Genomic DNA, 27901 nt, shown 5'->3' on the forward strand with positions numbered 1-27901 from the left:
ATGGAAGACGGCCCGGCCCGGGAGGGGACGCGCGAGCGGAGGAGCAGCCGGAGGGCGCGTGCGCGGAGGGCGGGAGGGCGGCCTGGCCGACTACCGGACCCGGCAGACTGAGCGCCCCCGGCCCGCCTCGCCCCGGCCTTAACTAGCAGGGCAGAGCGGAGGAGGAGCGGGCTCCAGGGGCCGGGGGCGGGCCTGGGGCGGGGCCACTGACCGTTCGGCTTCCTCCAGCTGGGACCGGCCGGGCTTCCAGCGCCGCTCTTTCCCCCCAGGCACCGTCCCCGCCGCGGAGGACTCTCCAAAGGCCCGGGCGCGCTGCGTGCAGATGCCTCCTTGTCTAAGTCTGGGGCGAACCCCTGCAGAGAGGTGACTGCGATTGGCTGGTCCCAGAGGGAGCAGGGGGGAGCGCGGCCTCGTGGTGCTCCCGATCCGAGGGGACGCGCCAGTTAAAGGAACCACCTGCAGCCGCTTGCTGTCTAAAGGTGAGGCTTTCTGAAACCCTTTGGAGAGAAGGGGCTTGCTGTGCAGGCTCAGAGCTGTGCGAGTAATGTCAGGGTCAGTTGCTGCCTTAGTTTTGCGGAACTCTTACTTTTTCTATTTTGTTGCAAGGGATGGCTCACCCGATTGGAAGAGGATTCAGTATATGGAAATGGAAGTGTTGTAAAAAAGATAAGTGTAAATAAAATCAAGAAAGAAAATAGACTCAGAATCTTCCACCTGTTGAGCACAGGATTGAGCCCCGATCCTGAGCTTTTCAGCCCGTAGTCATTGAATTGTCGTTGCCTCAGACAAATTGAGGCTTGGGAAAGACCTTGATTTAGAAAGGCCAAGGTCATCCACTGCATTTGGGGCCATCCCTTGCCACTGGACTTCGGTGGCTGGAGGAGAGAGTGAGGTTCACTTTTCGAAACTCTGCCTCACTTAAATCCAGTTCGCACCCAAGTCAAGACAAAGGTGAAGAGTTCTAAATAGCCCTTAGTTTCTTCAAAGGGAAGTTATAAACTTGCATGAAATAATGAAGAGTGAAATGAGCAGAACCAAGAGATCACTGTATATAGTAACAGCAGTGTTGTTCGAACAACAACTGTGAACGACTAAGTTATTTTGAGTAGTATAAATACTCAAATCAACTACAAAGGTCCTATGAGGGAAGATGCTATTCACCTCCAGAGAAAGAACTATTAAATAGAACCATATATAGTATAGTTTTATATATATATATGTACACACACACACATCTGTGTCTAATGGTGGCCTTCTCTAGTGCAGAATGGGAGAAAAAAAAAGTGCACAACAGAGAACAAAAGAAAACTCGGGAAGCACAGAAAACTGGGTAGCTTTGAAAAGAATGTGTAGTATTCAATAGTGTAAAATAGAGATTCATGGCTTCATATTGAATCTTCTTTTTGTGTTGTGCTGTGTACATGGAAATGGGTTGGGGTTTTTTTTTTTTTGGTCTTTTTGTATATAAGTTCAAAATCAGTAAAATAAAATGAAGTGCTTAAAAAAAGGAAAGTTGTAAATGGAGATCTTTCTTAAGCATTCCCTCACCCTAGTAAAGGAGGAGTGGTGCTTAAAAGTAATCCTGATATTATTTATATTTGGCTTTGAAATGAAAGCTGTTTAGGTAAATCTGACTATTATGTTTCCTGAGCCTCACGAGCTTCATTAAGAGGCCTAGAACCCATTACTGGGGGAAAACAACCTATGATGAAAGTTTACACATTTTTCATATCTGTCAGTGATGAAGATCAGGTAAGAATTGGAATGTAAACCTCAACAACTTAAACTATTAGATAACATTTAAACCACTTTTTTGCTATGATACAACTGAGCTGGTAATAGAAAAAGTACCCTGTCATTTGGACGCAGTCATAGTTAATGAGGAATATATTTTAGTTCCAACACCAAAACACAAAGATAAATCTCCTAGCATCACAACATTTATTCTGGTAATTTGGGCACAAGCAAATGTAGCCAGTTCTGTAAAATGTGGGAAGTTACAAAGGAGTAAAGTTTCACCTCACCTAGCAAAATGAAAAAGATGACAAAAGACAGGAAGTCAATTTTGAAGGGATCTGGAAAGGTATTGGTGGAGTTGTGAATTCATCTGACCTTTCAAGAAAGTAAGTTGGAATTACTCAAAGATTTCTGTCTGGTACCCTTTGCCCCAGAGATTCCACTGCTAGGTTTGGCCTAACAGGTCAATGACAAACAGAAAGGCCCAATGTACACTAAAATATTTACCACAGCACTCCTATGGTTAGTGTTGGGGAATTCTTTAACCCAAAGGTCCTACAATCCTCAAGGAGAATAATTCCTCCCATCTAGGTCCATTTGACTGGATATCAATAAATCAAGAGGCAGGGTCAGAAGATAAACAGTTTAATTAGCATCTGCTGAAGGGTCGTTGCCAGTTGGATAAGCAGTGCCTAGAACAAAGGGAGTTAAGGCATATCTAGGATTTTACAACATGAAGCTTTTCAGCTTCTTATTTGGGATATTGAGTAATAAGGACAGGAGGTCAGGTGATTTGCTGGAGACTGTGTTAACCTTGGGGTAACCTCCAGGTCTCAGGAATTGTCAAAGATCAAGTTTGTTCTAGTGTTTGTTTTTTTCTGAAATTAATCTCTTCAGAATATCCTGTGGGGTAGGAAATTCCTAAGGTAGTAGAGGCTTCCTTCAACATAGAAATCAGTAAGTCTCATCCTGTCCTTGCTAGCTTGAGGGTCTCTATTTACACAACCCTGTAGCTCTGTTTCTTTGATTTCTAAGGTTACTTTTTCTGAGGAGATGTTTACCCAAAACTTACAGGTCACCTCCTCCACAGTAGCAAAGAACTGAAACAAAGTGTATATATAGATGCTAGTACTTTGGGAAATGGCTAAACAGATTATGGTACATGAATGTAATGGAATATAACTGCTGAAAGAAAGGATGAGTATGATGAATACATTCCATCTCTTGACTCTGGGCATTTTCACTGGCTGTCCCCTCTGCCTGGAATGCAGTCCCTCTTTATCTCTGCCTCCTGGCTTCTTTCTAGTCCCAGCTAAAATTCCACTTTCTACAAGAAACCTTTCCTGATTGCCCTTAATTCTAGTGCCTTCCCCCTGTTGATTGTTTCCAATTTATCCTGAATATAGTTTATTTGTACATAAGGCAATTCTTGCTTTATATAAATTCATAAAAAATTCCAAAAGAAATCCATATTTTAAAAAAACTCCAAACCCTAAGTAAACTTTAATGTTCAGTACTGTGATCTCTCTCTCTGCGCATGCCCCTCAGCTCAGCCCTCTGCAGCCTCCCCTCTCTGCCTCCCAAGAAACCTTTAAAAAAAAAAAAAACCAACCTTCCAAGTGAATTCAGAAGAATGGATGCACTGGAGAGACTGCCACTATGGCTATGCCTGATTAGAGGCTTGGCTTGAAACCTCCAGCACTGAGAAAGAAAACCTTTGCCTATTCAGCTCATCCGCCCACATGTCAGGCCTCCAGTACCATCCTGGTCCCATGTAGCCCGTCCGGTCTTCCCTTCTTCCCCCTTCCACACGTTCCTCCTGTCTATTCTGGCCAGGTCCCTCCTTGACTGGCTAATCTGTGTGTTGGTCCCTCCCTCCATGGGCACATGGCCCCTTTACCCTCTCCCTCCCTCTCTCCCTTCCTCTCCCAAGTCCGGGGCAATTTGCATTGTGTAAGAGTTTATGTAGAAGTCTCCAGAAGGTCTTCATTTACATAAAGCAAGAACTGTCTCTAGCTGTTTGCATATTTTCTCCCCATTTGGACTATGAGTTTCTTGAGATCTGGGACTGTCTTTTGTCTTTCCATATCCCCAGTACTTAGCACAATGCTTGATAACTACTGACTGACTTATTGAATACAGAGAAGTGTGGAAAGACGTATGAACCAATACAAAGTGAAGTAAGCAGAACCAGGAAAACAATATATGCAATGAGTATAACAATATAAATGGAAAGGAATAACCACAAAACAATAAAAACTGAATACTGTGAAATTATAATGATGAAACTTGGTCTCTTAGGAGATATGAGAAGATACCACCTCTTTCCCTCTTCTTTGCAGAGGTGGGGCAGCATGGGTGTGAAACACTGCATACAGGTCAAACTTATTCAATGTCTTGGTTTGCTGACCTGTTTTTTTCTTGTTTTCTTTAATAAAGGAATGACTTTCCGGGAGGATCAGTAGAGTGGGAAATGAAGGTGATATTGAAAATGAAAGATATCAATAAAATTTATTTTTAAAATTAAAATTTTTTTTAAAAAAAGTGGTTAAAATCATTAGCATTACAAAAAATGTCACTGATCATTGCCCCTCTGTTCACTGTTTCTGTGATCCTACTCTTTTAGAATTGACTGGCTATGCTTTTTACAATCTTGCTAATTTCTATATATTTTGTTTTAATTAACAAAGCCCTTTCTGGGACAATCTGCCAGAGTTGTTCTCTGTGAAGTGTTTCAATGATTTCAATTATGTGAAGGATTTTTTAAAAATGAGCACTTCCTTGTTCAGTTAACAATACTTAGATACTTCAAAGTGAAATATCTATTATAGCCTTACTGTGGGCACCCCACAGTGCAGATCACAAGCCTTCTGCATATTATATGATCTTACTGAGTTTCTGTGGGTAAGAATTCATCACCCTGAGTCCAATCTGATAATGAGTCTACTTTGAATTTATCTAAGCTGCTCTTTACTTATTATTGGGTTCAAAGGCTCATAACCTCAAAAAGCTTTTAAGGCTTGTACCAGCTAGAACTTTGGCTCTGCTTGTATATATGTAACCTTTGAGAACTCACTGGTACTTGAGGATTAGTTAACAGTTTGATAAAAACAAGATGAAGTGGATCTAAATTAGTGATTTGTGTCCTGGACCTCTTTGGCAGACTGATGAAATCTATGACACCTCAGAAGGGATTTGTGGCGTACATTTGTAATGGAAGAAAATATTAAATTTCACTTAATGGTTAGTGAAAATAAAGATGTAATTTTTTTTTTCATGTCCAGGTTCATAGACGGCCAGAAATCCATCCATATCCTGAAATCCATTGGACCTCAGATTAAGAACTGCTGGGCTAAAAAAAAATTTGAAATTTTGATTGTATATGAGAAATTCTTCAAAAATATTAAAAACTTGATTAAAAGTTATATATCTTTAATAGATGAATAAACTACCTATACTAGATGCTTCTTAACCTAGGGTCTATAGATAAATTTTAGGGAGTCTGGGAACTTAGGTATGAAAAAAGTTATATCTTTATTTTAATATAATTGGCTTCCTTTGTAAAACAATATATTTTATTTTATCCATTTAAAGACATTATTCTGAGAAGGGGTCCATAAGTTTTGGCCAGACTGCCAAAGTGAGTGCATGTCACAAAAAAAGTTTAACAATTCCTGGCTTAGACTTTCACTTGCCTGAAGGCAACAAACTGGCCCAGATGCTCTCAAGAGGTCCCTTCCAGCTCTATGATTGTACAAATCTAGAATTAGATTGATAGCTAGCGTTTTCAATTCATAAACTAGCTGAGAAAGAATTTGTTGGGAGACTCAAAGTTCTAGGCCTTGTCCTGTTAATGAATTAGGTAAAGAGTTAACATGGCCATTCTATCCTAACATAACCAGGAAGGAGAAAGGTAGCAGAAGATTCAGAAGATGTGTCCAAAGTTCAAACTCAGCTCTATACAATTTTAAAACCTCTTTCCTTTTCCTGGAGCTCATTAGTTTCTGCCTTTCTTCTCATGGAATAGGATTTTCTAGGTGACTCTACCTTGTAATTATCGATTTTATTATCCTGTTTTGTTTGTCAGCACAGTTGAGTGCATGACATTAATTAAAATCAGAGTGGGGCTTGAAACATTTTGCAGATGTTGGTAAAACTGATCAAAGTTTGCGAAATATGGGGTTAAAAACCAACAACACATTTAATTACTTGAAACTACTTAGAGAAATAGGCCTCCTTAATTTTATGAGCTCAATGTCTATCATTTAAGATCACAATTCACCTTTAAGAGAGCAGAGGAGTTGCTTTATAGAACTTGACAAAATTATAATAAAAATAAGAAAAAATCTTGAGAATTTCAAGGGAAATAATTTTTAAATGCTGTAATAAAGAAAGCCTAGCATAACCAGATGTTAGAGGCAGCTACATGGCTCAGTGGATAGAGAGCTAGGCCTGGAGTCAGGAAGACCTGAATTCAAATGTGACCTCAGATACTAGCTGTGTGGCCCTGGGCAAGTCACTTAACCCCTGTTTGCATTAATCCACTGGAGAAGGAAATGGCAAACCATTTCAGTATCTTTGCCAAGAAACCCTCTGGACAGTATGGCCCATGGGGTCACCGAGAGTCAAACAGGATGGAATGACTAAATATCAATAAACATTACCAGATCTCAGAATATAATTACAGAACAGTCATCATCAAAATAATTTGGTACTGGTTTAAAAAGCAGAAAAGTAGATTAGTGGAAGAGAATAGATAAAAAATAGATAAATAGATATAAGCAAATAAACACAATTAACTCCGTGTTTGACTAACCCATAAAACTATTGAGAAGAGTGGAAGGGTATAAAAGAAAATAGGTTTAGACCAGTACATGTGCCATATATACCACAATAAGCTCCAAATGAATAAGCAATCTAAATGTAAAAGACCGTATCATAAAAATAGAGACGAATGGAAGGAGATACCTTTAAAATTTTTGATTAAGGGGAGAACTCACAACTAAACAAGAGATAGAGGTGATTGTAAAAGGCAAAATAGATAATTTTGGTGACATAAACCTAAAAAAATAATCCCTCCATAATTAGAATCAGTACAACTAGCATACAAAGAAACTTTTGAGCCAGAAGAAATTTTTGCATCAATTTTTTTTTGTGTGAGGCATTTGGGGTTAAGTGACTTGCCCAGAGTTGCACAGCTAGTGAGTGTTAAGCATCTGAGGCCTGATTTGAACTCAGGTCCTCCTGACTCCTGGGCCACTGCTCTATCTACTGTGCCACCTAGCTGCCCCAGCCTCAAATATTTTCAATAAAAATCTGAAAGCCAAGCTCTACAAGGAACAGATATAAATATAGAAGACCAAGAGCCATTCCCTAATATATGTTATCAAAGATTACAAACAATTTACCAGAAAATAAATTCAAGAAGTAAGGAACTATATGAAGTGTTCTAAGTGAACATTTCTGAAGTTTCATTTCATGTCCAGCAAGATAGTGGGCTATAGGAAGTTGTTGTTGAGACGTACACTAATACACTGTTGTATTGTGAAGTTGTCCAAGACTTCTGAAAAACAATTTGGAATTATGTAAGAAAAGCTACTAAACAGCCCATACATATTTTTTAACCTTGCAATTTCACTACAGGGCGTATACCTCAAGCAGGTCTGTGATAGAAGTATTTCACACGTTCCACATATTCCACAAAATATTCTTAGCAGCAGTCTCTGGAAACAAAACTATTTCTATCTTTTGGGAAATGGCTGAAAAAAAATGTGGTATGTTAATTTAATGGATTATTGTCCCATAAGACATGATAAAAATGAGGAATTCAAATATACATGGTAAGAATTATATGAAGTGATGAAGAGCAGTGTGTGTATGTGTGTATGTGGGGGTGTATACACACATGTATATGGTTGTTAGTCTTTCATTCTCAAAGAGGACCAATGACATCATAAGGGTGATGTCATATGTGTGTGTGTGTGTGTGTGTGTGTGTGTGTGTGTGAGTGTATGGTCCATAATAATGTAAATGAAAACAACACCACAAGACATTAGATCTCAGATTACATGCAATGGCCAATCTTGTCTCTAGAGGACCAATGCTGATACACACTTCCTTTTGGTGAAAAATGCTAGTCAGATGTGGTTAAACTCTCTCAGAGTTTAACTGTTCTTTGTACAAGGGAAGATGGTGGTGGTAATATATCAGGAAGTGACAGTGGTGTAAAAACAAACAAAAAAAAGCACCAATAAAATATTATTTTAAAGGAGGGGGTCTGAAATTTTCACTGAAATAATCATGAGTTGACTAATGTGGAAATATGTTTAATATGATTGTACATGTACAGCCTATATCAGATTGCATGCCGTCTTGGGGAGGGAGGAGACAAAGGAAGGGGAGAAATTTAGAACTCAAAATCTTATAAAAGTGAATGTTGAAAACGTAAAAAAATTAAATAATTAAATAATTGAAAGATAATTATGAATTTGAACAAATGGGATTATCCCCTTAGTATACCTTGATATTCTAAAATCAGGAATTAGTGGCTATAAACCAGGGGTTCTTAACTTGAGGTCAGTGAACTTTTAAAATATTTTTATACCTGTATGTCAATACAATTCTTTTTTTTTTTATCCTTTGTATTCTATGCACTTATAAAAATATTATTCTGAGAATGGGTCCAGACTGCCAAAGAAGTGCATGATAGAAAAAAAGGTGAAGAAGCCCTGCTTTAGAAAATGACTTTAGGACACAGGAGAAGCTAAATGCATTGTTTGGCTTCTAAAGAAAGGCACACACTTCCTTCTAGAGATGTTGGTGAGTGTTACCTATAATCTCTCAAAAAATTTTCTTAAATAATAGCAAATTGAATCATAGATGCAGTTAAAATATATGGGTGATATATATATATATAATATAAATAAATATAATATATAAAATATATTTAAAAGTATATAAAATATGAAGAGGTATAGAGGTTTTGGGTTCCTTGAATGGACCCCAAGATTGTGGCATGAGCCCTTCCTGAAAGAATTCAACTCAAATCTTCTTCCAGCCAGAGAAAACATATAGGCCAGGTGCCGTAAGCGAGCATGAGAAAGCTCAGCCTCTGGGCATGACAGATTCTCAGCCTTTGAATGGGGGCCAGGGTGGATCTTTTATACACTAAAGAAATTTTGGGTGGCCAGAGGAAGGGGCTGGGGAAAGGGTCTAGATGAGAATTCCAATTGGAAGGTCTGAGAGATTGAATAAACAATGGGAATTGATAATAAAGGGAACTGGAAGGTAGAAGTTTGAAGGGATCAGAAGGTGGGGTTAGGGCTTTCAAAGAGAGATAAAGAGAGTAGATAAGGAACTTAAAAGTTTAAGGGTTTTCTGGGACCCGTAAATAAACAGGAGCCAGATTCTTTTTAGGGCTAGGGAGGAAGGTACATCTGAATAAGATCATAAGGCTAAGGCTTTCAAAGGGAAATAAGGAGCTGGGGCCTGTAGAGCCAGATTCCCTTTGGGACAAGGGGTGAGGATCTCAACTTGGGCCGAAACCCCATCAAAATATACTCTCCTAAATGTGCAACGCTCTAGATTCTGTAAGAAGTTGAGATCTTTTAGGGCAGTTATCAGAATTCTATTTGGATATTATAGAGTATTTCTCTGAGCCAGACACTAAACAAGAGTAGAGGAAAAGGTAGATCTGGGCCAGGATCAATTTATTTTTCTGGACTGTTCTCCCAATTTTCTCTCACACTTGATGATTTGATCCCTAGAGGGTAGCCACAGTTCCTGAAGCTGCTTCTTCCCTAGAGTGGTTCTCTGAATAGGTGTCTCTGCTCCCTCTTTGGGCCTTGAATTTTCTCAAGCTAAAGAACTATTGAACTGAATGGGATGTTTACAGCTGGGCAAGTCACTACTAGGCCCTATGAACAATGAAGAGTGGGAAGAAGAAAGAGAAATCCCTATTTCTTTACCCTCCTTCCAGGAGTCTCCTCTGCAAAGAACTCCAAACCTCTAGTCCCTGAATGAGATTATTGTCTAGCTATTTAAAGTCTAGCAAATGAATGTCTTGTTTTTTGTTTTTTGTTTAATGAGAGTACTCCTTTTAATTCCTTCAGGAAAAGACACTATAAATGAATCATGGCATAGCGTCTTTACAGCTAGTTTAATACATCATTAACAATGATTAAGTACTATTTTTTTTTGGCACTATCAAACAGAAGAATGAAATATGTCTTTTGGGTAATATCAGCTAGTAACAGAGGGGTAAACTGGTCCTATTCCAATCTGGGCCCTCATACTGTCACAACAGTGCCTATCCAGTTGATTATAATGACCATGACCTCTGGCCTGCATGCAGAACCATCATCTCCTATTTCTTCTCCATCTTTATCTTATTTCCATAACTTGTAATAATGTGCTCACACATGATGAATCCATAAATAAACATTTATTGAACACCTACTATGCCAGGCATTGTGCTAAGTGCTGAGCATATAAAAAGAAGCAAAAGACAGTCCCTGCCCTCAAGGAGCTTACAATCTAATCAGGAAGACAATAGGCAAACAAATATATATACACATACATACATATATATGTGTATATATAAAGATACTAAGTTTAATGTGAAGAACTTGGAAATATGCTAAAATTACTATAGGAGTAAAATATAGAATATTGACCTTTTCATTTTAAAGGGGAAAATGTTTAAAGTTAAAAATTTGACATTCTAAAAACCCTAATGAAACGTGTGCTTTCCTGATGTGCGTTCTGGGCCAATAACTAATTAATCTTGTCATTGATACTTGAAGGAAAAATTCAGAATGAGATCAAACTGGGGTATAGAGGGAGATTAAAAAAAAAAGGAATTATGATACTGGATTTATTGTGACTCTCTTTAAATCATGGCTTCTAAAATTCCCACAGGACTAATTTGTTCTGTGGAAGACAGTATTGAGACCCCTTAGTCTGCTAATATACAGACATATCTAACTCTTGGACTTATATTTACAGGGCCTGGGTAAGGGAGATGATTATGCCTCCATCTAGGAGAAAAAGCAGTAAAGGTTTAAATAAAATTTAAATAAACACATCATCAGGCAATAAAAATAGAAACATTTTACTCTTTACTAATTCATAATATCAAATGTTCAAATACAAAGCAACAGATGTTTCCAAAGAAAGTGAAAGATGAATATAATGAAATGAAATAATTTCTTAGTGATATCTGTCCTTGTTCCAGTACATTTGGAATCAAAAGACTCACTCTGAATCCCAGCTGAGCAGGCAGTGCATTGCAGGAGATACTGTTGGGTTTAGAGTCATTTTGATCCCATTTAAAATACTTACTAGCTATGTGGACCTTGGTAAACCATTTCACCTCTCTAGACCTCAGTTTACTCATCTGTAGAATGGGTGAGGGGGAGGTTGGATTAGATGAATTCTAAGGTCTCTTCTAGCCATTAGCTGTGTAACTGTGGGCAAGTCACTCCTCTTTGTCTCAGTATCTTCATCTGCAAAATGAAAAGACTGTACTAGGTAATCTCTAGGTCCCTTTCAGCTCTAACATTTATAATCTTTGAATAATACAGAAAAGTTTAAGGCACTTATAATTCTATATATTGTACCATCTTGAAATCACTGACACAGTTTGAAATTCAAGTCATTGTTGGTTAGGGAATGCATTATGACCTTTCCAAAAATATTTCTCAGAGATTGTTTCACTTTATATTCTTGACCATATATAATTTTCAGGAAGCAAACCATAATTAAAAATTAAAACCACACTACATAAGTTAAACAGTGGCTTGGGGTTGTTACTGAATAAATCCTTTGCTCTTTGACAGTTATTATACATACATTACATCCCTATCAAATGCTCTTAATGAACGCTTATTTGGATTGAATGAGAGAGGCCTTAAGGCCCAGAGGAGACAGATTGTCCCCTCTAGAATTTATGAGACTGAATAATAGGTAAAGTGAATGAGTGAAAATGGCAAGGGGGGAACCCCTCAATCCCAAACATTTAAAAAATGAATATCTAAGTTTTTTGCTCCATAAGGGGCATGAGATTTATAAAATCCTTTAATATATTTAAAATTTCATTTGTAATAATATACAATAGGTTCAGTGTGTCAATACTATATATATGTATTTGTAATAATATATAATAGGTTCAGTGTGTCAATACTATATATATGTATTTGTATACATACATATACACACAGGCGTGCGCGCACACACACACACACACAATAATAGTACCCTCTGACAAATCCTCTTTTAAGGAGGATAATAATTGATATCAATGTCAAAGATTTTGAGATGAGCATCTTTAAATGATCAAAAAACTTCTCTACATGCCAAATCAGAGGTTCCTTTGAAAAATACTTAGACCTGGAAAGTTTCCTGTTGAAGATAATTCTTTTCAAGAGCCATTGACGACATATCAAAAAACTAGTGGCTATTAGTGGTTTATTACATGGAATTTTTCTGTCACAGAAAATTATTTTCAGGAGTCACAGAAAACGTATAAAAATCTGGTGGCCATTAGTGGTTTATTCCATATATCCTGTAGTATTACACATTGTGGGGAGTAAGATGAGTCAGGTTATTGCAATGATGCTTCAAGCACTTTTGTATTTTTCTTCAGAAAAACTCTATTTTAAAGAGGAATGTGTGTGGACAACACTTAGATAACAAGGCTTGGTCTTCAGCTGCTTTCAGAGACAGTGCCATGTAAAGATTGAGTAGGAACACTGGCATTTGCAGTCTGATTGTTTAGTGTGTAGGTTAACCAACATCAAATACAAACTTTTGCATCTTAACAGGAGTGCTAACTTAATCAGTTACCCCAGTGGTAAACCCTTATGCCTTCCACAGACAATGTACAATTAGAAAGGTGGGAGCACATCTGTATAGTTGTGCTCAGGAACAGAGAAGCTATTTCTGGAAAGGAGATGTTTTTAATGATGTTTTTTTAAAAAACAAAAACCTATTTCTAGCTTTGAGCAACTTCCATTTTAAAATATGTTTAGGTAAGATTGTCACCACGAACAATGAACAGCACTTTTTATTTCAAACTTTTCCTAATATACAATAGAAATATCTGATTTATAAACAAGCCTAATACAACAGCATAATTCTCATATTTAAAATGAATACTGAAAAATTTGGAGTTTTTAGGAGAATGTATTGGATGGGGATGCTGGTAATGGACTATGATGCCAAGGATTATCCTCCTAGCTCCATTGTGGGTAATAGCAGGTGGGTCACTCTGACCAGCTTCTTTACCTCTACAATTTACCCGCACAATGATAAGGACTTTTGCCATTAATTTATTTCAAGAAGGGTATCTGGGAAACAGAGTAAATGTTTTTAAAGATGTTTTCAAATACTAGGATAAAAGATTCTTACATTAGTGTACATCAAATATTGAGGATACGAATACTAAGAAACTCTTTCTTCTTTATAGGGAATACCAAATATTTTTGCTTCAGAGATGACTACATTGGAAGTGCAGCATCAATGAAAAAAAATAAATAAAACCTAAATACCTCTGAGTACCCAAAGCTGTACTTCTGCCTTTAACGTCTGAGACATTTCTGATGTGGGTGGTATTTGCATGTCTAAAAATAAGTGAGACACCCTGAGCATTTCACTTCTTAGTTATTGTGTCCTCAAAAAGCATTGTGGACCTCGTTCACAGATGTAAACGAAGCCATTGCATCTGAGAATTCTATGGAAACATATTTTGATCCTGGTTGACAAGACAAAGTATCAAAAACAGCAATACCCTAGTTTATCACATGGCAAAGATATTGACAATAATGGGGTGCTCATTGTATTTTCCATCAGGTAGTCCTTTCTGGCAGGATATGCTTTGGCTTCTCCCCAGTCTCAGAGACCTCTGTTTACCAAATGTGACAGAAGTTGGTCAGAATGCAGTTATGAAAACCTTGGGATTCTTCTCTCCCCCAGTGGAGTTCCTTGTTTTTTTCTTGGATCTGAAACTGAAAAAAAATTGTTTTCTGTTTAGTAAAATAAAATTTGTTTAGTAATTTCCCTCCTGTCTTAAGTATTTCATAAGCCATACAGTCACAGAATTTTAGAAACAGAAGAGACTTCAGAGCCCATCTCATCTAGTCCAACAACCTATGCAAAGATCCCCTTTGTCTTCACAACCCCCAGATTCACCACTTAGCGTCCAATCAGTTGGTGATAAGTCCTCCTTCTCCTCCTCTGAATTATAATGTGCATATAATTGGGATAACACGTGTGGGATTGAGCCAGTGAGTAAATAAGTACAAGTAATGAATTCTCTGTCTAAAGACAATCCAGGAAAAACAGAAAGATTACAAAGTAGTCTTCAGTACTATGCTGTCCCCTTCTGCTTCTGTAAAGGCTTATTATGAATTCACCAATACTCTTAAATGAATTTATATTATGTTAATCATAACAGCAGTTCATCCATTTGAAAACTGGTAACATAACATGTCTGACCCATAGTATTTATTCAATCTAAAGAGAGTATGGTTGCTTATTTATTACAATGAGTCATTTCATGAGATGGAGGCAGAGATGAAGAGAGACAACAATCCAGGCACTGGGGACAGTGAGTAAAAATGTCTCGAGGTGAGATTTGGAATGTTGTGTTTAGGAATAGCAAGGAGGCCATTGTCACTGGGAGTAAGGTGTAAGACTGAAAAGGTGTGTGTGTGTGTGTGTGTGTTAGGGGAATTGCCCTTTATCAAAATCAGCAAGAGATTTGAAACAATGAGAAACAATGAGAATTTGAAACAATGAAACAAAGAGAAACCAATTTTAAATGAAATTAAAGGGGAAATGTTCTCAAAAAAAATGATCAACTTGGATATTAAAAAGATGTTCAATAGAAGATGGAAGCCAGAGCAGATAAGGAAAAAACAAACAAAAAAAAAACATGACATGGTAATACTGGAATGGTATTACGAACACAAAAACTCCTAGTGAATTGGGGTAATCAATTAAAGCTAAGAAAAATAAAATTGAAATTTTCAAATACATTGGGGAAAAAGATGTTAACCAAAGAAAAGACTTTTGCATTGGATGGAATGAGAACAATGCATGATGGAAAGAAATCAGAACTATTCCATCATTATTTTACTTCTGTTTTCTCCTTCAAGTAGAAAGACTTTGAACTGTGAAGATAAACAAAGATGCATAATAGAAATTGAAATTCAAGACAAATAGGGAGATTGTGAATTTTTGTGATTCTGTGAATTATACTTGACCTGTGAGGGAAAAATTATAAACACACTGGGTGGAAATTGTAGGCCTAGGTGGAGGCTTTATATAGGAAAAACTATAATAATGACAGTTATCCAAAAGTGGAATGGACCACTTTGGAAAGCAGTGGTTTTAGCCTCTCTAGGCAACTTCAACAAAGACTTAAAGACCACTTGTTGAAATCACTATAGAAAGGATGTCAAACAGAAAACTGAACTTGAAATCAGCTAGGTGGGGTAGCTTTGACTTGAAGGAAGCCAGGAAAACCAGTAGGTAGGGATGAAGAGGGAGCGCATTCCAGAAAAACAAGTGAAAATTTCTAGTTAGGAGATCAAATGTCTTGTTCAAAGAACAGCAAGGTGGCCACCCCATGTCACTTGAGTATATGAGGTGTTGGTGGTGGTAGTATAAGGTGGCAGTGACTACAAAGGTGGGGATGGGACTAGGTTATAAAGAGATTTGAACACCAAACACAAGATTTAATATAAAATCCTGGAGATGATAAGGAGCCCCTGGAGTTTATTGAGTAGGAGAGCGATGTGGTCAGACCTGAACTCTAGGAAGATCACTTTGGTTGGGCTGAATGGCTAGAGAGGGTAGAGGCTTGTGACAGGCAGATCAACCACAGACTATTGCAGTAGTTCATGCTTGAAGTGATGAAGGCCTGTACCAGGGTGGTGGCAATATGAGAGGAGAAAAGGTCGTTGAAAAGGTGAAATCAACAGGACTTGATATCAGATTGGATGTGGGTGGTGAGAGACAATGAAGCCTCAAGGATGACAGCTAGGTTGTGAGCCTGGGTCACTCGGAGCATGGTGGTGCCTTTGATAGTAAGAGGGAAGTTTGGAAGGGGAGAGTTTTTCAGGAAAAGAAAATGAGGTCAGTAGCCATGTTGATGCAGAACATCCCGTTCAAGGTGTCTAATAATTTGGAGCTGTGAGACTGAAAGTTAAGGAAAGATGTTAGGGCTGGATAAGTAGATTTGAGAATCATAGATAATGGGATCCATGGGAACTGATGAGATCACCAAGTGAAGCAGTACAGAGGGAGAAGAGAACAGGGCCCAAGACAGAGCCCTGTGGGACACCTACAGTCAGTGGGCTTAACCTAGATCAAGATCCAGCAAAGGAGACTGAAAAAGAGTGGTCAGATAGGTGGAGGGGAACCAGGAGAGAGTAATATCTCAAAAACCTACTGAGAAGAGAGTATCAGGGAGAATAGGGTGTCCGACAGTGTCAAAAGCTATAGAGAGGTCAAGAAGAATGAAAATTGAGAAAATGGTCATTGGATTTGACAATTAAGAGATCACTGGTAACTTTCCAACTCTTAGAGTCTTGAATTAGAAAAATCAAGGTTGTGACTGACCCAATGAACAATGGATCACACTGTGGATGTGATTAGACCACCTAGCTCGAAGCAGGTAGGTGGTGCAGTGGATAGAGCCCCTGCCTTGGAGTCAGGAGGACCTGAGTTCAAATCTGGCCTCAGACACTTGACACTTACTAGCTATGTGACCCTGGGCAAGTCACTTAACCCCAATTGCCTCACCAAAAAGAAAAAAAATTAGATTGGGCCACCTAGCATGACTTGCAAGTAAGAAGTAGAATAATTGATGGTGTCCAGGCTACCAGTCATGTATCAAATGACTGCATGGAATAATGGAAAGGAGCAGCAAGGATCCACATTTGAATTCTGCTTTTTGCACTTTGCTTAATTATGGAAAAATCACAACCTCTCTGAGCCTCAGTTAAATAAAATGGGGAGACTAATACCTATAAAATTTACCTGACAGAGTCCTTATAAGGACTGTCAGTTAGTAAACATTGAAGCAACTAGGTGGCTAAGTGGATAGAACACTGGACCTGGAGTCAGGAAGACCCAAGTTCGAATCCAGCTTCAGACACTTACTAGCTGTGTAATGCTGGGCAAGTCATTTGATATCTGTTTGCCTTAATCCACTGGAGAATGAAATAGCAAACTATTCTAGTATCTTTGCCAAGAAAACTCCATGGACAATACTGACATACTATGGTTCACTGGGTCATGAAGAGTTGGACATGACTGAAGAACAACAAACATTTACTAAGCACTTATAATATGTCATACATTGTGCTACTTAGTTGAGATAAATGATGTAGAATGCTTTTATATATATATTATATGTACATATTATATATATATCTATATATATATGTATAACCAATCAATCAAACAAACAATTGAACCACCTCCATTTAGCCCGGATAACTTTGTCAGGTGAAAAACATTTGGTGTTCCTACATGATAAAGATATCAAATAAAGATATCAAATGTCAATTCCTTTTGTTGTTGTTATCAACAAATGTGAGGCTACATACTGACGGATACTCAAGGGCTGCACTGGCATTCTGGGAATGTGAAAACACTTTCAGGAAGATCTCTAGTGAGTTGGGTAGATTCTGCATGGAGGATTGGTGAAAGGACACAGGGAGGAATTTCACAGGATGAGAAGGGATTGATGGGTCTAAATGGGCATTGAAAGAAGTATCCAGGTTAATGAGATTGCTTTAGGTACTGAGATATGTGTTCAACTACAAAAATGTGTCCTTTCAAACCTCTTTGCCTCTTAGGAATGAGAACCATCTAGTAAATGTTAAAAATGGTTTGCTATAGTGGATAGAAAGACAGCCCTGGAGTCAGGAAGACCTGGGTTCAAACTCTGTCTCTGACACCCACTAGCTGTGGGGATCATGTAAATTGCTTAACATCTCAGAGCCCAGGCAACTCTCTAGGACCATAAGGGGCTTAGGAGTTGCTGCTCTGCATCAGTGAAGACTTCCATGCTGAGAATTCTGTACACTAATGAAATCACAGACCTGGAACCTCTCCCCTACCCCCAACCATACCAGACATTTTAAAAAAAGGAAGGAAAGAAGGAAGGAAGAAAAACACAAAACGAAAGGGTCCTTTTAGTGGCATTAAGTTATTATTTAATGTTTCTCTCTAAATACTTCTGAGTGATAATAACAGTTCTATTTTACTTTAGCAGAGATTAGATCAAATCTACCTACCCTTTTATTTTCTGCATCTGTTCGAAGGTTTCTGGTAGCGCCATTCCAAGGCTCTCTGGGAAAAGCAGGGTAACGATGCCAATGAGCACAGTTAGACTGCCCATAAGAATATATGGCAGGATCCTGTCATAAGCACCTAGTAGAAAATGAGAATCATAGAACCAGAACCTTAGAGTTGGAAAGAACCTTAGGACTCATCTAGGCCCACCTCCCACTCAGTGTAGGAAACTTTTCTATGTATAATACTCCCAATTCAGCTTAATCAAAGGAGACTGCTGGTAATAAAGCCTCTGTGGATGCTACATACAGAGATTCCTTTGCTAAGACATCAGTAGAATTTGAGGCTAGGGGTTCAGATTTAAAATTCTTCAAAGGCCAGAAAGAAGGTATGCAATGTCAGTTCCACGTTGGCAGCCTCCATGGAACCTCTGAACTTCCATAATCATTTACTTGCTTAATTTTGCCTTCCCTTGGGAGCCTCCATGTAAGCTGGCACTCAGTCATCCATGTGAAACAGACTGTTCTTTTAGTGGAAGAACTTGAGCTAACTCAGCACTCCCTCATTTGTTGAAACGAGGTGGGAGAACTTTTTTTTTGTTTAGTCATTTCATCATATCTGACTCTTTGTGACCTCATTTAGGGCTTTCTTGGCAAAGATACTGGAGTGGTTTGCCATTTCCTCTTCTAGCTCATTTTTTATAAGAACTGAGGCAAACAGGGTCAAGTGACTTGCCCACGGTCATACAGCTAGTAAGTTGTCAAGGCCAGATTTGAATTCAGTAAGATGGGACCCAGCAATCTGTCCACTGTGCCACTTAGCTGTTCCCCAGGAGAACTTAGAGTAGGGGAAAGTGGTTGACAGCTCTGTAGAAATTATAGGCATTGTAAATGTAGTAAGACTTTGAGAATCCAATATCTAATGTTGTTCAGGAAAATCAATATTAAAATGAAGGCAATAAAATGAAAATAAGCAAATAGAGATAGTAGAAACTCAAAAAACCTCATGGAAATGTATTTCCTTCCTTTTGTTGGAGACATCTGACTATGGATGCAGAGTCTTGCAAACACTGTCACATGATGTCATAGTGTCAGTTTGTTTTGGCTAACAAATTTGTTATGGGGAAGGCTTACCAGGGGGAGGACGAGCTACAGAAATGACTGTGATGTCAAAACAGAAGGCACTGATTAAGAACACATAATAAAACACACCTCCCACCTTGTGACAAAGAGGTAGAAGAGTAACTAGGGCAGAATGTTGTCAGACGTAGATTGTATCAGATATTTTTGCTTTAATTGTTTTTCTTTAACATAGGAAAGTTTAAACTGGAAGGGGAAGGTGGATGTTTCCAGAAATGACTGCTGCAAAGACAAAAGTCATCAATAAAGACATTTTTAAAGGTATCAAAATAGAAAACTCTCAGAGATTAACCACTTTAAGGTTTTAATGAATTAAATGAATTTTTCTTGGCTTGGAAAGAATGAACAAATCATAAGTAAAAATCTCACCAAGATAAACGAAGTAAGGAGCAATGATACTACCCACTCTGGAGGACATGGAAGTGGCACCCACAGCCATGTTTCTGACAAGTGTTGGGTAGAGTTCAGCTGTGAAGACGTAGAGCATTGAAAATGCAGAGGTGATTCCAAACTTTCCTAGCATCACTAGGGCAATGGATAAGAAATGGTATTCTGGAAAACAGATCCAATGAAAAGACATGAGTTTTAGAAGTAATTGTCTAACCCCATTTTCCTTTCCTCCTATTTAGATGCTGTTTTTGTATATCTCCTATTCATTAAGGAAAGCCAGTTGCTGTTTTTCATCATGCTGAAAAGCAGCAAATAATACAGGTTGTCTCAAAAGACTTTTGTGTCCTTCTTTTTATACAGTGGAGTGTTCTTTTGGGGTTGCCTATCACTGGACATCATCAGGGATCACAAAGGAAGATTGCTTTGTACTTTGTACTACTACTCTAATCCCATATGCCTTATGATTTAGGCGACCTTTGTACGGCTTCTGTGCATTTGTCACACATAGTTCCAGCTAGGTCGTTAGTGAGTTAATGTAGTTAAACAAATAACAACCCCCAAAGAGAAGGGCCTTTCCTTTCTATGCTGGCTTTAAAGATGGAAGTATATAGAGCGTTTATCACATCACTCTTTAAAGTCGACATTTTAATGCTATGCTCAACTGTATAACGTGAAAAAAATGAAAGAATAAATATGCTTACCATTGAAATTTGTTGTATTTGATACTTAACTCCTCACTTGGCCAGTGAATTTCTGAACCTAGGCAGGAGCTTGTGTGACAGGGGTGGGGAACCTGCAGCCTCGAGGCCACATGTGGCCCTCTAGGTCCTCAAACACAGCCCTCTGACTGAATCCAAACTTCACAGAACAAATCCCCTTAATAAAAGGATCCTTAATAAATCCTTAATAAAAAAAGAGATCTTTAATAAATCCTTAATAAAAGGATTTGTTCTGTGAAGTTTGGATTTAGTCAAAGGGCTGCAGTTGAGGACCTAGAGGCATGTGGCCTCGAGGCCACAGGTTCCTCAACCCCGGCCCTATTTTCTCTGTTATCTAATGTCATAACATTAATGATAGTAACTAGCATTTATTTACTACTTTAAGTTTTACAAGGCACTTTATATATGTTATCTCATCTTGTCCTCAAAAAACCCCTGGGAGGTAGGTGCTGTTATTATCCCGATTTTATAGATGAGGAAAGCAACGTAGACAGGTTAAATGATTTGCCCAGGGTCATAGAGCTAACAAGTGTCTGAAGCAGGATTTGAACTAACTCTAAGCTCTCTCCATGCATTACCTAGCTATCTTTTTTATTGCTACTTGATAAAACCGTGTCCTAGATCATGAGCTCAAAACTACCTTTACAGAGATCATGATTTAGTGCTGGAAGGGAACTTAGAAGCCACATTATCAAACTCTCTCATCTTATAAATGAGGGAACTGAGGGTCAGAGAGGTGGAGGTTTTGCCAAAGGTCCCCTGAGTCCTCTGACTTCAAACTCTAGGTTCTCATGCTACTATATACATCTGTGAGAAACAGATATGGAAGCAAAGCTCGGTTTTAGGACCATGCATTTCTGATTCCCAGAGAACATCTAAGGATTCAGGGAGCCCCTTACATATCCCATGGTAGCCAAGTAGCTGTATGCAGAATGCCTCTATTACATAGTTACATAATGTCCTAATCAGATTCTCCTCCTGTGGGAGACTGTTTTATCTAAATATGTGAAAGAAGAGACTTTATAACTCCATAATAATAAAAATGGCAGTTCTAAAGGCTTTTTATCACATAACCTTCCCAGTTGCCAGTTGACCCAAATTGACCTTCCCAATTGACCCTTCTATCTCTGTTCTAATTAACCTAAGGAATCTCTGTCAAAGCAGGGGTGAAGTGAGTTGACTGTTACTGTTCCAGGCACCTTCATCATCACATTGCTGAGACCATATCCCTTGGGGGCAAGAGGGATGGAAGACTGAAGTAGCCACCTGGGATTGAAGCCTTCTTTACCACAAGACCTTCCAGATTATCATTACCATTGATCCTTCCATGCCCCAGTAAATCCACCAGAGGGTTTAACTTGGTAGATATCAGTAGCAGAAACACTTTCACATCCAAATTCTAATAAAAATCTGATGCTTATTTAGCCTTTTCCATACTTGGTATTGTCTCTGCCCTATGGCTAGCAAATTCCTACCTCTTGCTCCTCTAGTCCTTGGGATTCAGAGTTCCAGTCTGCTGAAGCAAAATCCCTTTCCCCTGCTATTTCTCTTGGTACTCTCATTCTTATTCAGCCCAGACCTATTCCTCCCAATCCTTATTTTCTTCTTTGCTCTTTCCTTCCACTGGGTCTTCTGGTATTCCCACTCTATCATTAACAATTTTCTCCTTCATCCTCGATGTCTTTCTCTCATATTCTTTTGGGAGGGACTCTGGACCATGAGAGCCCTTGGGAAGCCAAGGCCCCCAAGTTGTAGACAGTGAGTCCTATGGAGGTGGGTAGAATCTGGCTCCCAAGTATGTCTAATAGGAACACTAGTGTTTTAGCCAACAAGTAACACTGTGTGGGCAGCAGCAATCTCAAGCATGACAAAAAAGGATCCAGTTTGGAATTGGTGAGTTCTGCATAGCACTGACCGGAAAGGGCTTTGGGTCATAGCTCATGAATCCGATGGTAAGCTCTTTCAGTAGAGTGACCATTTTTATTTTTGTCTTTGTATCTTCAGCACCTGGCATAGTGCCTCACACATAGAAGGTACTCAATAAAAGCTTGTTAGATAGGATTGTGGTACTCACAGAAATCTGGTTTTCTCCTTAAGGAACCATATCTCTTGCTGCTCTCTTCAGTGCTGGTTCATCCTTCTCTTCTACCCAGCAACATAATGGGCCAAGAGGACCATTCAATATTCTTGTTCTCTATCACCACTTTGAGGCTTTTCTTTAGCCACCATCACTCAGCCATCTCTTGATATTTTAAATTTACTCCATCTGTCTATATCACATTGTCCAAGTATTGGTCATGTCTTTTAACTCCAGATAAGCTTCCTTCCTTTCTCAGAGATTTTAGTCTCTGGCCCTCAAGTCTTCCTTTTTGTCCAATGCCCTACCTTGATCCCTGGTGATTTCAGTATTCATGTTAATGTCCTTTTGAATGCTCTAGCATTTTCTATCAGTTTCACCTCCTCAACTTTTATGATACCTGTTTCCTCTCTACCTCAGCCACTAAGAGGGGATGGTCATGAATATGTCTGTATTGGAAGGCAGATACCTCCCACATATCTACTCCAGCCAAAACCTGAAATTTGTACCAAACTGAATAATCATCAAGAAATCAAATGAGAAACTATAGTACTGATACATAGGTAGGTAGGTAGATAGATAGATAGATAGATAGATAGATAGATAGATTGTAGTCACTCAGGGAATGCACAAAAAGTCAGCCAGAAGCCCACGGCAATAGGAGAAGGGATGTCAGCAAAGTCAGTATGAGTGCAAAACAGGCAATAAGTCAATATCATACCAGTACAAAGAAACATGAGGTCTGCAGGGCTCTATGTCCAGAGGCAAAAAGAGTGGAGAGCTCCCCCAAGAAAGCCTTGGAAGGCCTGACCAGTGGCATGGGAGCTTTCAGACTAGGATATCCCAGGTGTTTGGGCTCTAAGATCCCTAGCACTCTGTCTTAACACATTAAAGAAGACCCAGTATTTTGAACCTCAAAAATCCAGGGAGGCCTAACTGTGGGAGATGGAGGTCAACACAAGAATCCAGGTTACATAGTAAGATTAAGCAGGACCACCTACCTCATATAAAAGCACACCAGTAGTCAGAGCCTGGCCCTAGCACAAAGCCCCAATTCAAGAACTAAAAGCTGGAGAGGTAAGTCAAATAAAACACTGACCACAATTAAAAATTTTTGTTGTAGATTTACAAATCTCCCCAAACAAGATGCAAATAACAGGAATAACTGCAGAAACTCAAAGGAAAAATGGATTTTCCATAAGGACTACATGAATATCTAGAAGAAAAGAAGTAAATGATTTTGTATATATGTATATGTATACATATGTGTGTGTGTATATATATATATATGTATATGTATATATATGCTTTGGAGGAAAGAATTAGAGGGAGAAAAAATTGTTAGAACAGAAAATGGTAAACTTTGCTCAAGTAATGGACTGAAAACTAGACCATACTGAATAGAAATCAATGACTGCATAAGACAGTAAGAAATATTAGAACAAATTCAGAAGATTAAAAAAATGAATAAAATGTAAGATATCTGTTACTAACAAACAATAGACCTAAAAACAGGTCAAAATAATTTAAGAATCATCTGACTCCCTGAAAACCATGATTTCCCACACTCATCAAAAAAGCCTGGATACTATATTTCAAGAAATCATAAATGATAACTATATAGATCTATTAGAGCCAGAGGGCAAAGTAAAGAGAGAAAGAATTCACCAATCACTTCCTAAAAGGAACCCCCAAAAGAAAGCTTCTTCATTAAAAAAAAAATCCAACAAGCATCCAGAAATAGTTTAGGCGCTAAGGAACTACAGTTGGGATCACCCAAGACCTGGCAGCTTCCACTAAAGATAAGAGGAGGTGTTGGAATATAATATTTCAAAAGGCAAAAGATATAGACTTAGGACATCAGCCTACAGAGCCTATGGAGGGGATGATGGATGTTTCACAAAATAGAACTTTCAAACATTTCTAACAAAAAGACAAGAACTGAAATAAGAACTTTGAAATACAAACACAAGAGTACAGAGAAACCTAGAAAGGTCAATTTATTCTTGCAATTGGAAGAAGCTGAATATAAACCTCTCAGTTTGGAATTTAACTTGAATCTACCTTTCTGACTTTATTTCACATCACTCCCCTCTATGTACTTCATGTCTTGATCAAACTGGCCCATTAGCTTTTCTTGGAATAAGCCTGGGAGGCACTTGTGCCTGCAATAAACTCCCTCTTCATTTTAGCCTAGATCCCGTCTTCTTCTGGGATGATAGGCTTCCATCTCCTCTATGTAGTCTTCCTTTCTCCTCCTAATGAAAACATTCATTTCCTCATCAAATATTCCTTAAGCACGTTTCCTGGCTCCCCCTCTTTGCCTTCACTGCTTCCTACATTGATTGAACAAATATATCCTTCCAACAGAGTAAAAGGTCCTGAGGACAAGACTTCATTTCCATTTTGTCTTTGTTTCTCCAGTGCCCATCATGGTAACCTGCACATAGTAAGTTCTTAATAAATATATGTTTAATTGAACTGAATCAAATCATTACTCACATGTCTTAAACCAAGACTAACTTCGTGGTGCTCTAGTGGTGAAGGATATTAATTTCATTCATTTTACTAGGAGGTTCAAAGACAGTAAGCTGTGAGGACATATAGGATACATGACATTTTCATGGCCTGAAAAAAAGGTTTGATTTTTTTTTCTTTCTGTAAAGTTAGTAGTGTATGATATCAAGTAAGCTCACCAGTGGGAACCAGTTGAATGAAAAGGAGAACCCCTCCGCCCAGGAATAGTGTCCCAGCAATGATGTATCGTCGGGGCAGGTTTCGAAGCAGTAGCCAGGCTATCACATAGGCAGGGACTTCAATGGCAGCAGATAGGAAACAATTCAGATAGACATCTCCATGCAAGTTAGGAGTGTTGAGAGAGAGACCAAAGTAACCTACTGACACTAGCATCCTGAAAGACAGAGAAGAGAAGGATGAAGAGGATTTAATCATGCTAATCTCACTTTGGTCAAGGATTGGTCCCAGAGGCACTTTATGGCTAACACTTCAACAACCTATTGATTCTAGGACTAGTTGGATTGGAAATATGAGTCTTTCTTAATGCCCTATAGAACTTCCATCCTTTACCACTATTATTCAAGGAGAAGTTTTTCAGTCACACAAGTAAAAAAAAAAATAGGAATAGCCTAGAGTACATTCTTATACCAAAAGACAGAAATACATGGGTAGTAGGGTAATAGAAGAAGGCCTACTTACAGTTAAATTCAGAAATAAAATGAAACTCATTGTGAGGCAAGGAGAATGAAAGGCCCATATTGCTTCTTAGTTCCATAAAATTTGGGCTGTACATTGTGTGGTAGTTACATAATGATAATAAAAATGAACATTTATATCGCACCTAATACTGTATGCCAGGTGCTGTGCTGAGTGCTTTGCAAATGTCGTCTCATTTGAATCTCCAAACAACTCTGGGTGATTCGTGCTATTATTACCCTTATTTTACAGATGAGGAAAAGTCAAGGGACTTGCTGAAGGTCACTTAGCTAGAACATGTCTGAGGCTGGATTTGAACTTAAGTCTTCTTGACTCTAGGCCAAATCCTGTATCTTCTTCCCTTCCTAGCTGCTCAAGTTACAGTTGACTTTCAATTGGAATCTGTACTGTGGGGGGAAAAATAACTAAACTTTGAAGGTTGTGCTGTATAGAAATTGTTACTATAAAGCACATGATGAGACAGAAAACAGAGTATCTCCAAATTCCGAGGAATGAATGAAAAACATCCTTACTGAGAGAACTATTGGAATTTTTGGTTGTTATAGAATTGGATGTAAGAGCAAGTCTACATTAGGTTAGAAAGAGAGTTAGACACATTTACCCAATAATTGAAATTTCTTTTACCACTCAAATTTGTTGAATTTGTTTTTTTAATTTAAATTAAAAAAAATTAAATTAAAAAAATCTGCTAATGAAAATTCATGTGGATTATATACAGATAGTTAAAACAAACAAGTGACTCTGGTAAATTATTGATTTTCTAGAGATTTTTCCTGCAGGTATAATCCAATCTAGGAAATTAAAATCGCTAATACCCATATGAAAAAATTAGTAGATTCCTCAATAATAGAAGAAATGCACTTCGAGAAGACTTTAAGATACTACCCCATAGAGTCTAGAATGGGAAAAATAGTCAAAGATAAAATGTTGCCAGGCTTTGGGCAAGTTGATACTCTATTACTATTAGTTAAATCATCAATTGGTGCAAATCATTTTTAGGGCACTTTGACAGTAACAGTAAGAGTCACAAAGCCAATCATACTTTTTGACCCTACATTTCTAGGACTTTATCCTATAAACACTGTGCAAAGGAATAAATAATCTTTCTGTACAAAATATCCACAGCTGCTTTATTTATGTAGTAAAGACCTCCAGCTCGTGTGGTTGAGGATTGGACACTAACTAAAGTTACTATAGTACTTAATGTCATGGAACATTGTGGTTCTATAAAAAGCAATCGATATGAGGAACTGGAAGAACTATACCAAGTGATGTTAGTCAGGATCTGAAGAATCAGAGTTGTAACCATATGGTCTGTGGCTCTGTTTAAAGAAAGGTAACAAAGCCAAGGATAGCAAACCTCCAAAAGAACTGGGAGAGGGGGCACAGGTCAAAACCATTTTTGGTTTATGAGTTACTTGTTAATTCAGTTGGCAACACTTTATTAAATGCTAAAGGTTTTTTCCTTCTTTAAGACTTTGCTCCTTCAATGTTTGTCCTTGCTGATGGTCGTGAAGTTTGTAATGCGTTTTTTTTAAGGGTACAATATGGTTCTGCAGGGAGGGGTTCCAGTGTGTCTTTCTGAGAGCATAGCACAATAAAAATGGTGAGATACTTTATGTCTAGTATTCTGTATTTATTTAATTCCAGTATCCACAAATGTCACTTATCATCTCTGTCATCTTTGACCTTTATTGTTAATTTCCTCTAGGGCTGGGCCTGGAGTCAGGAAAGCCTGAGTTCAATTCTAGCCTTACACACTTAATAGCTATATGACCCTGGGCAAGTCACTTCACTGCTGTCTGCCTCAGATTCTTCAACTGTAAAATGGGGATAATAATAGCACCTATCTCACAGGGTTGTTGTAAAGATCAAATGAAATGATATTTGTGAAGTACTTGCCCAGTGCCTGGCAGTAGGCACTATATTATAAATGCTTATTTCTTTGCCTCACCTTCCACACCACCACTGGGATCACCCTTAGATCTTAAACTTATGGATAATTTTTGAAAATGGTGCTTTATTATGTTTGTTTTTTAATGTTTTATTATGAGTGTCACAAACATGAACATTTTCATATACAGTGAAGAAAAGAAAAAAAGGATTATATGTGAAACTGTGAGAATTGTATATGAATTGTGTACATCTTGGTTTTTAAAAAACATATATCCAATTTAACAGGATACCATGCTGCTTGCAATATTTGCTTCTGAAATTCCTTCTTCTCTCATCTATGTATTTTTGTTGTATCTTCCTTCCTTCCTTCCTTCCTTCCTTCCTTCCTTCCTTCCTTCCTT

General features: G+C 38.2%; 1 protein-coding gene across 4 annotated transcripts in view; it reads right to left on the reverse strand.

The window, feature by feature from the left end:
- Positions 1–11916: 11916 nt before the first annotated feature.
- The window catches only part of LOC114033657 (solute carrier family 22 member 4-like), an 84921-nt gene continuing 68936 nt past the window's right edge, over positions 11917–27901 (reverse strand). For 2 of the 4 annotated variants that reach the window (XM_027849301.1, XM_027849300.1), the window contains 4 exons: positions 25067–25281; positions 19554–19736; positions 18048–18183; positions 11917–13742 (listed from right to left, as the gene is read on the reverse strand). In XM_027849301.1, coding sequence (XP_027705102.1) covers positions 13667–13742; positions 18048–18183; positions 19554–19736; positions 25067–25281 — 610 coding nt within the window. In that variant the 3' untranslated portion in view covers positions 11917–13666. Of the gene's footprint in view, positions 13743–18047; positions 18184–19266; positions 19407–19553; positions 19737–25066; positions 25282–27901 lie in introns of those variants that run through there. The other 2 variants (XM_027849302.1, XM_027849304.1) reach the window with 2 other exon arrangements.

The sequence above is a fragment of the Vombatus ursinus genome, unplaced genomic scaffold (assembly GCF_900497805.2).
Source record: "Vombatus ursinus unplaced genomic scaffold, bare-nosed wombat genome assembly UNPS02007284.1, whole genome shotgun sequence".
NCBI lineage: Eukaryota > Metazoa > Chordata > Mammalia > Diprotodontia > Vombatidae > Vombatus > Vombatus ursinus.